The following is a 12,231-nucleotide window of genomic DNA, read 5'->3' on the forward strand; positions in this document are numbered from 1 at the left end:
TCTCTGCCATCTCAATCTATTTCAGCAGGGCATGTTATCAAGCCTGATGTTCCCACTTCTGCATAGCAAAAGCATTACAAGGGATGGAAGGCACTGGGGTGATGCTAAACAACAGAAAGTTGAGGGGTGCGACTGCCATTACAGGAGCTGGATGCTCCTCTCCTGCATTTTATTTCCACTATCATCTTTTCATCCCCCCCCACCGCTTCTCCCTTCCTCCAGTTTCACATTCACCAGTTTCCTGGTACTGCATGGAGCACCCAGGTATAAGCTTCGCATGATAAGGTTGCATTTCACCATCTTGCGCCGCCTGGGATTAGCTGGCCATTCCTAAAATCCTGGAACGTGCAGGCTTAACTCCGATTTATACTGCTTTCATATTCTTTTGTGATGTTCTAACCTGTAAAAGAGACTAACCAGGTTACTCACCATAGTGACCACCTGTGGGACGGGACCGGAGCACTTTGAAAAAGCATAACAAATTTTGCAAAAAATGTTAAGTCCTTCCTCTCTTTCTGCGCGGGGTACAGCACGCGGCCGTAACCCCGCCCATCAGTTCTTTTCTATGGCCAGTTCAGAGATCTTTAAGCAATAACAGAGCAACCTTATTAGAGGGGAGGGCAGACGGGCGTAGGAGGAAAGGGGACTATGCATAGGGATTAATTTCATCCCCGCACGAGCAGGATTCGATACCGTGCTGCTCTGCATTGGTTTGCTTGAAAGACCAACGCATTGCAGGTGAGCTATCCTCCAAGCCCTTGTTAATGGGCTCTTCTGCTGCCTATGTGAATTCAGGATCCAGTGATATTTTTTATCGGCCACTAGATGGCAATATTTTGCTTTCTTTGCTGGCAGGTTAAAAGAAAGCTAAATATATATAAACATGTGTGATGTCCAGAATACACCGTGCTGAGCAGTTTAAACTAGCTGGGAGTCGACAATGTCGGAATCCCTAAATATACATCACCGCCAAGGAAGGCCACACGTGTAATTGACCTCATTAAGCAGCAACCGGTCCCTTTGTGTAATTGTATAACATATCTCATTTCCAAAGATATAATATACTTTGCATGTTGTCTTTTGTAGTGTCTCTTTACCACTGTTTTCATGTAACAATGAAAACAATTGCTATTTTACATTGTGTGATTATTATTTTCCAGAATCATCAGAAGCATTTGACCTAAATCCCTAAAGTGTAACAGTTCTAAATTATTGCAACATGTTACCTTGCTTTCTAGAAAATCGCTGTGGAAAATATTGTCTTTCCCCCAGGAAAACGCAGGAAAATCCATGAGAGGATCTCTGCCTTCAATTCCCACTCGTAGCTGACCATCGTCCGCCGACTGAGGGCATCTGCCGTGACATTCAGCTGGCCCGGAATGTGTACTGCAACTAGCCAGACACCATGATGAACCGCCCACTCCAAAATCTGGATGGACATGTCCACGATAGGGGGAGTCTTGGTGCCCCCCCCTGCTTGTTGATGCAATACATTGACACCACATTGTCCGTGCAGATACGGACCACTTTGTTGGCAATGATCGGTCTGAACGCCTTGAGCGCTAGGAAGATCACCAGAAGCTCCAGATGATTTATGTGGCGGAACTTGTCCTGAGGCGACCAAAGATCCGAGATCTGAAGAAGATCCAACGTCGCACCCCACCCCAGAAGGGAGAAGTCCGTTGTGACCGTTACCATAGGGGCTGGGTCCTGAAAACCCGCACCCACTGACAGGTTCCTGAGAGACAACCACCACTCCAGGTCCGCTCTCATGGAAGCCGGAATCAATATCAACTTGGAGTCCGGATCCACAGCCGGACGCCAAGAACTCCGAAGAGCCATCTGAGTCCGCCTCATCTTGAGACGAGCAAGAGTAAGAGCCAATATACACCAGGCCATGAGGCCCAGAAGCCTCTGGAACCACCAGGCCGACATGCTCCCCGACTGCGCAAACATCTGGCCCGGTAAGTCGATCGTGTTCCAGCGAAAACCCAGGAAAATCAAGTCCTGCGAGACCGTCATGTAAGATTTCCGCCAGTTCACCGACAGCCCAAGATGGAACAGGAGCTGAAGGAGAGACTGAAGATTGCACGCAGCTTTCAACAGGCAAGGGCTGCGTTAAGAGCCAGTCATCCAAATACGGATATACATGGATACCCTGCAGACAACGATAGGCCGCAATCACCGACATCTTCGTGAAGACACGAGGTGCCGTGCTGAGGCCAAAAGGAAGCACTCGAAACTGGAAGTGCTCCTCTCCCACAGAGAAACAGAGATATCTTCTGTGTGGATTCCAGATCAGAATATGCATGTACGCATCCTGAAGGTCCACCACGCTGAGCCAATCGCCCATCTGCAAAGAGGAACGTACCTGGCCAGGCGTGATCATCTTGAATTTCTCTTGGGGTAGGAAAAGATTGAACTGGGAAAGGTCTAGGATGGTGCGCAGGCCAGCCTGGTTGTGTTGGTTTGGGCACCCGTAAACAGCCAGGAGTAGAAGCCCTCCCCTCAATCCCCAAGGGGAACGGGTTCCACAGCTCTGAAGTCCAGCGGTTTCTGAACCACAGCTTTTATGGAGGACGACCCCGACTGCTGGAAAGGAGGGTTGAAGGGTGGGGTAGGGGGTTACATGTAAGCGGAAGCCCGCCCGAGCGACTGACAAGACCCACCGGTCACCGGTGATGGTCTGCCATGCCTCCCAATGAGACGCAATGGGTCCTCCAACCGGGGTCTCATGCGAGTGCGGAGAACCCTCATTTGGCAGGCTTTTCAGTGGTATTACCACCTGAACCTGAGGAGGAGGCTGAGGAGCGGGAGAAAACCCAAGTCCGTTGCTGCCTCCGGTGGGAATTACCCAAAAGGGGTATCCACTCTGTGGGATTTCCGATCTAGAAACCCTCTGAAACCAGAGGAGGGCCGGGTTTGCGACAATGGTCTCTGGGTTCTAAAAGGAGTTTTAAAAAGGACGGATAAGGACTTATCTGTCTGGGTGCTGTCCTTTGTTTTGGTCAGCTCCACATCCGTTGAGGAATGGAAAAGCTCCTTACCATCAAACGGCAGCTCCAACACCTTGTCCTGAACCTCCTTTGAGAACTTGGTGGCATGCAACCACGCCTGTCAAGAGGTATCAACTCCCAGCATAAGGCCCTGAGCCGAAGTTTCGATGTGATGAGCCGCGGCCTCCAGCAGATCCTGGGGCAAAACCCTGGCATCGGACAATCCCGCCTAAAAGTCCTCCAGCTTCTCGACCGGAATGAATTCCTCGAACTCCAACAGACCTTTCCACATTTTCATATTTGCCCCCGCTAACACCAGTTCTGCATTGGCCTGCCGGAGCTGTAGGGCCGAATTAGCAAAAACCTTCCTCCCAAGGGAGTCAAGGAGCTTGTCCTCTTTCCCCAGGACCTGAGTAGCCGTCGTAGAAGAGGATGCTGCAGGCCTGGACTGTAAGGTGGCCGCTGCCACCACCGTGGAGGAGGTGGACGGACAAGATGCTAGGGCCACCTCTTCCGAAGAATGCAGCCTGTATCGCACGCCAATTTTCTTATTGACAAAAAGTCCAGAGGGTGGCTTCTCTCAGACTCTACGGACCTCGGCCAAAATGTCCTGCAAGAACAGGCCGGTACACTCCGAAGGAGATAAGCTGAAAGCCCCAGAAAGCACACCCTCCTGCGGAGCGGGTGCCTCGGGCACTGGAACATCCAATAGACACATGTCCAGCACCCGGTCGTGAAAAGCTCGAATAGAGCAGGGCTGGTCTTCGGTGTCCTGATCGCCCTGCGCATCATCCGACAGGTCAGGGTCTTGCTGAACTAAGTCGGGCACCGCCTTGTCCACCGCGGACAACGGAGGCAAGGGCGGAAGGGTAGGAGGAGGCACAGCAGGCAAAGGCGGCGCCGGCGGAACCACCGGAGGCGCAGGTGGAGCCGGAGGCGCAGGCGGGCAGATCTCCCTAAAAGACCCTTCAAATACTCCCTCATGGGGTCGGTACGCATGAGCGTCCTCCGGAGAAGGCTTTGGAGCTGCCGGAGGAGGACTCCCATGAGGAGGATGATTCCAGGGACACAGAGGGGAAGGTTGCCAAACAGGTGTCCACATAAATCAAGGGTGCCGAACCCACAGGCAGCAAGATGTTGTGCGGAAGATGCATTCGAGCGTTCCAGTCGTAAACTGGATGAAACGGATGCGCACAAGAAACCTTATATTCACCCACAGAACCAATCCCTACACCTGAGGCCGATGACGTAGTTATAGGGGAAGCGCCCAAAATGGCTGCCGTGGTTGTGGCGGGAACGGCTGCCATTTTGCCATCACCTGAGGGGAACTGCGGCACATGTGGAAGTGAGGCAGGGGTCCCCACCGGTGGATCAGGGGTCTCCAATTTAGCCTTTACACAAGGAACCTCGGCCGAGCCGGTACTATGCGGCCTGGAATGTTTCTGTGACATACCAATAGCCAAACTAGCCTTCAAAAGAAGGACCTCGGCACTGCTGGTAAAGGAGGAACTTTGGTTTGAATTCTCACTCCTTGCCCTCTCAACAGTTCTGGTGTCACTACAAGAGCGGGAACGGTGAGAAACCGATAAGGCCTTCTTATGCCTCTCAGAACTGTTGGTTACCGTAGCCTCTGTACGAGGGACCTCGGACCCAAGTCCGGTAGCAGCCTTTCCACAGCAGGCCTCGAACATATGTTCGGTATCACCAAACCCAGCCGAGGCCTCGGGGTGCACCCCAGTACTTTTGAGGGAAGCTGATAAAGAGGCCTCGGAGCGAGCTCCGGTACCCCATGACTCAGTAGAACTCTGTCTACAAACAGCCCCCACAGGAGGTGCCTCGAAGTGAGCTCCAGTATCCACAGGCCCCTTACAGAGAAGAGACCCTGTGAGAAAACTCTGGTACACTTCTTAGGCCCCGAAGGCAAGCCCCGGTGACAGAGAGGTCAACGCTCCTCCCGGACCGGGAAGACCCCGGGAAGGCGTCTCCCGGCCAGTACTTACTGGGCGTTTTTTCCTTTCGCATAGGATGAGTACGCTGGAACACCTCCTCAAACAGCTCTAACCGATGTTGCAGTGCCCGAACCGAAAGGGAATCACAATAGAAACAGGAGTCCCAACGGTGATCAGGACCCAAGCACTCTAAACAAAGAGGATGGGGATCCACCCTTGCGAAGCATCGCTGACACGAGGAACAATTTGGAAAGTCTAGTTTAAACGACAGACAGACTAGTACGCGATCGCTAGAGAGATCCAGAGAGGAGGAAAAGAAGACATTCTTCCACAGATGCAAGTGCATCCAGTCCCAAACGAGCGGGACTGATGGGCGATGCGCAGGGGGTAGCCGAAATGGGCGGGGTTACGGCCGCGCGCTGTACCCCACTCAGAAAGAGAGGAAGGACTTAAAATTTTGTGCAACATTTTTGATGCTTTTTCAAAGTGCTCCAGTCCCGTCCCACAGGACGGAGGAATGTTCCATAAGTATGGAGGAAAGGGGACGGGACATAGGAGTAATTATGGTTACAAGTAAAACCGAAAAACCCTTGAAATTTGATAGTTATGGTAAGCTAATCAACCATCACTTACGCCACCTCCGTGCACTGCTAAAACTAACACCCAGGACATGAAAGATCACATTCCAAATGTCACTGATGACATCCCTTCAACAAGGATTTTTCTGTGAATTTCATAGGTTTTTAGGAGCAAAAATGTTTCATGATGTTACATCACTGTATAAGTTCCTAATTTGTCTTTTAACATATATGAAAGACCTGTAAATCTCATTTAACAAACATTTTTCGTAACGTATTCTGATGTGCGTCATTATCAGCAGGGCATGCTGGGGATGCATGTCATTGTTGCATTGTCTTGGGCATGAGGCTCGACCATGACCGTACGCACCACCAAGCCACCACCTTATCCACTGCACCTAGCCTGCACCCCAAGCATCCAATACACCCTCATAATGTGACCAATGGCCAGTGCTCATGGTTTGCAGCCATGGCCAGTTTGCACAAATCCATGGGGCATGGGCTTCGGCCATGCAGCATTCCCCAATAGACAAATCAGAGTAGGCATTTGTCCTTGCTGATGGCCAGGCCCACTGCCCAGTCAGCAAAGTTATTTCACTATTTTTTATACTTACATTTTGACCCTTTAGAAAAATTTAAACGGGACAGATTTGCAAAACATTGCTTGGAGGTCCTTGCTGATGCTCCACGCAAATGTTTGCTGTAATCCTGTCAAGCACTTCGGGCTGTAGCCACGAGCAGAATTCTGTTTCCCATTAAAACCTATACCGATTTCGCACATGGACACATTTGCAAAACCATGCTTTCAGGTCCTTGCCAATGTTTTTTGGCTTCTTATGTACATATCTAATTCCGTTCACTCCTCACCTCACCAGGGATTGTTTCATTAGTTTGACAAGTGCAATGATGTGTTTTTAACATGTTTTTACTGCGATGTTCGCAGACAATGGGCGCAGTCTGCAAATCCAACATGGCGGGCGTTTCCCAAAAATATGACACATCTGAAGCTTTTCACCATCCAATCATTGGACCCATCAGATGTCCACGGACATTGCGCTGCCCTCTGGACTAATCAGAGGCCCGTCCATGGATCAAATATCGAAGTAAGTCTGTGAACCGAACCCAGATATCACTTATTTTTTAACTAACTTTTTGACCATTTTTATTAAACTACTGAACGGATGTACACCAAATTTACAAAAGCACGCTTTCGGGACCAAGCCACCACTCCTTGTGCAAATTTGGTCAAAATCCATCCAGCGGTTTGGGCTGTAGGTGTGAGCAAGCATTTATTTTCATTGCGTCTATTGGGGGGAAAAAAAAACACATTTTAGAACCCCCTATAACTTAGCACCCCCCTGCACAAAACCTCACCAAACTTTGCAGAATCAATCTGACAGGGCCATATACTTGTTTTGCAAAGTTTCATGAGAATTCGTCCAGGTGGGATGATGTTATAAGCCGCCCACAACATGCTCTTCCTATAGGTTGAGCAACTTAACCAGAACTACACAGGGCCGCTACCTCAGGTCCGGTAATATATTGTTCAACACTGCGGATAACTTATCCGTTTTATGGAAGATTGAGTTTTTGGAACTGGTGACAAAATCTAAAAATGTTATTTTTTTTATTATTTTTTTTAACTGTCTGGCTGCTGCTATGTAGGGTGGAAACCAAATCTGACTAGTTTAGAAAGGGATCCAGCCTAGAATTAGGGAGTGCCGAAAGACCAGCACCACCACCACCACCACCACCACCACGTCAAGGGCAGGCACATTATTGCACAGTTATGGTGGCTCGTTAAAGAGTGGTCGACATAAAGGCAATTTGGATATGTTGGGTTGGCACTGGGGGCTTGCGATTGCACACATTGCACGCAACCGTTTGCAGGGAGAGCAACCTGGTGCCGAGTTTGGATGTCCTGTTGGTTGACATTATTTCAAACCTTAGAGGGAAAATTGGCGTTGTTGGCACATTTCTTCCCACAAGAGACGATATGCCTAGAGAGAATGCCAAGGATATGGTGGGTGCACATGCCTGCGAGGAGACAATAAACCACTTAAACCAGTGATTAACACGTTTCGAGAGGGGAGGCGGGCAGGGTTCCATTCATCATAGCAGGTTGACGTTTTGGGAGGGGTGCACAAAGACCGGGTATACTTGAGCCTAATGGGGAAGATGGGAGGTGTTAAGACACAAGCATTGTATGTTTTATAAATACAATTACAGTCAGGGGTGTTGCTAGGTATGGAAAAGACCCGGGGCTATGCTAATGCCGGAACTGTTGCGACTTGGGGCTAGCTAGCCTTTTGGTTGTAGCCCCTGAGATTCTATCCGGGGCTACAACCAAAAGACGAGGGGCTATAGCCCTCTTAGGCCCCCCCCCTAGCAACGCCTCTGATTACAGTGGAAGGGGGACGCTTCCGGGATGCCCACAACTTTTCCCCCTGGGCGTGGTGTCACTCAATGTTTTGTCCCTCTCCATTAGCAATAGAAAAACCCTTTTCCTCCAACGGCGGCGGGAGGAAAGAGCGCACAATAAGGTCGCCTGGCAGAATGATGGGAAGAGCCGAGGAAGGACTGACGGTGGGTGGGCGTGAGGTTCGGGCAACCCGAAGCCTGACCCAGTTCATTTTCTTTTCTTTCTAGCATCCTCACGTATCAGGTTACATATATCCCAAATGCTTGGTCATAAAGAGGTTTTGTATAAAAGTCAAATATTTATAACCACAACAAATATTTTTACAACTAAGCAACTTGATTCTGCGGTCCTCGCTAGCCAACCCTCACTTGTGTTGTGACGCTGAGGTCTATGAATATACGAGCGCCACAGCACTCGGAGGGGAGCCATTGTTCAGGCACATGATTTTCCCAGGATGCATCCCAATTCTCCTGGCAGAGTATTCAGAAGAGGATTCCCTCTCTCAGCAGAATATGTGTTAGGAGAACAACCCTCTACACTTTTCTGATAGACCATCATTTACTGCCCCAGTGCAAGCATCAGGGTATTGCAACACTTTGGTGGGTTCCTGTGACTCTGACAAAGGAGGTTCAATGAATAGCTTTTCACAAGCAGTCATTTGAGGTTCCCCCTTCCCTGCTGGCTGCCCGGCTTTCTTTTGCTGTGCAGAAAGCAAACATGCCCTTGAGGGTCTCCCTGCCACACACCTCATGTATTGCTTTAGGATTTTGTTACAGGATCTATGTACAAGGTGTGGCTTCGGGCAATGCCCATATATTCACTAAGAAAGTTACATTAGGTGTCTCTTGGAGACATGTAATCCTGCAAGAAAGTTGATTAAAAAGGAGGTAATAATGAACGAGAAACAAAGCTGATCTTTTCCCAACAGTTCTTTGACCACAAAACCAATATATTCCAAGAGGTGCAGGCAAATGCCCCAGAGAAGCCAAGCTCAACCATTTGAAAGCGCATGTACCACAAAAAAAAATGTTTGCCCACTGCACGCCAGATTAGGGTTACTTCAGCATTTCTGTAGACAGAGTGTTCTGAGGGGTATTATCACTATAGGTCAATGAGCGCTGCAGGCTTTCCTGTGGTGGCTCAGTCCATCTGACATAGGTCATGGCTTGGCAATTATAAGTATAATGGTTCTTTTATTACGACCCCGGGATTCGAACCTGTGTTGCTATCTGTGGTCTTGCTTCCAAGACAAACACGTGGCCCCTGAGCTATCCTCCCTTAGTTATTCATGGATGTTTAGTTGTAAATTCCAATCCAATGCATAATTACACTTTTCTTTGATGCAATACGGAGTGCTTTCTCCAATGGGGGATGGAGAAGTCATGAGAGAAAAACCAATTATTTACATCCCAGGAGCACACATCACCTTTCTCATTACCAGATACAATATATGCATGGACATGTATGCCATTGTTAATTTGTTAATTTTGGTGAACAGTTCCTAATCAGTTAAAAAAAAAAAAAAAAAAAAAAATCAACTCACACATTACTCGTGAGCAGAGATGGAATGGTGCATGTCACCTAAACCAGTAACATAAGTGGCTACATTTCATGGTATGCAACCTGCGGCTCTCCAGAGGTTTTGGACTAGGACTCTGATAACCCACCATTAACTGATAACCCACCATTAACTATGCTGGCTAGGGCTGCAGCCCCAAACATCTGGATAGCCAAAAACTGCAGATCGGGGCTACATTTTTAGATTATGTAACCCCTCCCCCACACATTTTAATGACAACTGTAGGAGTGGCAAAAAACCTACACTTTCAGGTGCAATGTTACTAACTGGCACTGGATCAATGCGTTGGGTTTGATAAGAATTAACTTTAAACATCTATGTGTTGCTGTGAGGTGGTGTCTTACCTCTAGTGACCGGGACATACTTCTCCAGCACGCTGACGTACAGCTGCAAGGTCAGCTGCGGGGTGGAGCCCAGAAAAGCCTGGACAACTGCAGTGCGCTTGAAGGCATTGCGGTGGGTGGCTAGCCGGCGGGCCGAATGCCCAATCTCCTGCTCGATCTCTTGCTCATAACCACGTTTGAGTTTCTTCTTGCGAGAGATGCTGACATATGGCTCCTCCTGTCTGCCTATCTGGAAGTAGACAACAAGCGCCTCCACACACCTGTAACACAAAGCAAAGCTATTCAGCGCTGCTCAGCCAAGCACCCACACACACTTTTGAGACTACACATTGTAAACTCTTGTGCATCTAGACTGCTCAACTATAATAGGCTCAACATACCGTTTACTACCATACACCGTAGCCATCACACCCTACAAGCATGGGCAGAGTTATGAACTGCTCTCTGGGCACTACGGTTTATTACTTCCAAGTACTAGAGGATAGCTCATCCTAGAACACACACTACTGTCCCCATTCAACAATTTCTCTTCCCTTTAAGATGGAAAGCCATCTAAGATCAACCAGCATTTACTGTTAAGGGGGAAATAATTATGCAATATGACCCGAGGTGGGGGCCATGACCAGTAGGTTAATGCCCCCAGGGACATAGTTAGAAGCCTGAGTGAATCGAGGGCTTTAACGAAGCCCCATGCATTACCCTACTGGTAATGCCCCCCTCTGGTGGTTATATTGCCAATAATACCCCGCTACGACATGCCAGGATAGTAAAGAGCAATTTTTCTCAAGTCGAGAAACGGCGTGGCAAACGTTTCACGACTTGAGAAAAAGAAAATAAAAAGCCACCAGGGATCGAGGAGAAGGGACTACATGTAGTTCCGTCTCCCTTTCCATGGTGGCCATTTGCAGAAAGAACTCCAGGATGCGACGGTGCTGTGAGCCTTCTGGGGCAGGTAAGGCCCGGTCGAGGGCCAAGGAGCTTACTTTTTACAAGCTCATTGACCCTCGACGGGTACTCATTCATATTAGTCCAGTTTACAGCTACAACATTGGCCAAGAGAAAATCAATCTACCTTCTTCAGATGTTGGTACAGCCATCCAGACACCGATTCAATCCTCCCTGGATTACTAGCCTGTCTGGTTTACCACCGTCTTCATAAACTCCCCTGAAGTCGGTTTTACAATCTTCTACCAGACTAATTTACGGCATAAGACAATTTGAAGACCTCTCATCTACCTCAATTTCTCTACATTGTCTTCCCATTCACGGGCACACTTATTCAAGATCTGCTGCACTCCTTAGAAAGCTCCAGTCCTAGGCAAACCAGACTATCTAGCCTCGCCATTGAGCCTGGAAATTCTGCAGCTCTCCGTTCAGAGCTTTAACGGGGCAGGATGTCGCTCACCCTTTTCCCTGGGCAGCTTCCCTACGCCTGGAATTCTTTACCTTCCCCACTTAGTTCTGCCCACCTTTTTGTCTTTCCCAAAAACACAGAAAAGCGACTTGTTTTCCAGTGCCCATGTCTAATTGCGGGTTTTATCTGAATTGTGTTCTTAAATTGGTGTAGAGCTTTCACATGTTTCGTGCTATTTTCAGTGTTATTGTGTGCATTTTTGGAAAACGTGCATACGCTTTAAGGGCTGCATGCGGATACCTTTGGCAAGACCCCCTCTGTATACATTTGCATTACACATTTCATATTTCCCCAAAAAGTCTCTTTGCGCATGGTTCAGTAAGACAAGGAGTAGGAGGATAAGTGGGAGTCAAAGGAAAAGAAGGTCGACCACTTGAAGGTGCAGGTCTGAAGCGTGAGAGTTATGTGTGCATTTGATATCTGAGAAAAGGAGAGGGCAGCCCAAGCCCAATTAACTACAAGTGGCAGTATACTGGCAATAACCGGCCTCTAAGAAGAGGTTTTAGGGTGTATGTGGTAGTTGTGAAGGAGTTGGGGATCCATGCAGAGTGAGCTGTACGGGGCTCTGTGATTGTTTATGCATTGATGGGGTGCTGAGCAATGCTTTAATTGTGGGAGTGTTTAAAGGTTCAGAAAGGTCAAAGATGTCACCCTAACTTTGGCTGCCTGTACATGTAGACTCTACTGGGTCAGTGCTTTGATAAGAAATCTGGGTCTGAAGGTGATGGGGTACAATTCTTTACCATCGCTTCATTGGCTGCGGGTTTGGTCCATGGCCATTGCTGAAGTACTAGGATAGGGTGCAACATGGCCGCATGCAAGGGAAGCACTGGCCCTTTGGCAGAGCTTGGTCAATAAAGTTTGTATGGCCCCCAAAGAGCCTCAACCCTGGGCCACAGAGACTTGTGTCACATTTCGGTGGGTATATGGGCATGCCTGTACCAGGTTG

General features: G+C 48.6%; 1 protein-coding gene across 1 annotated transcript in view; it reads right to left on the bottom strand.

Moving 5' to 3' along the window:
- Positions 1-12,231, bottom strand: part of XKRX (XK related X-linked) — a 174,427-nt gene that overhangs the window by 10,780 nt on the left and 151,416 nt on the right. The window contains exon 2 of the mRNA XM_069613006.1: positions 9,869-10,128. Coding sequence (XP_069469107.1) covers positions 9,869-10,128 — 260 coding nt within the window. The remainder of the gene's footprint in view (positions 1-9,868; positions 10,129-12,231) is intronic.

The sequence above is a fragment of the Ambystoma mexicanum genome, chromosome 5p (assembly GCF_040938575.1).
Source record: "Ambystoma mexicanum isolate Mex_15411 chromosome 5p, UKY_AmexF1_1, whole genome shotgun sequence".
Lineage (NCBI taxonomy): Eukaryota > Metazoa > Chordata > Amphibia > Caudata > Ambystomatidae > Ambystoma > Ambystoma mexicanum.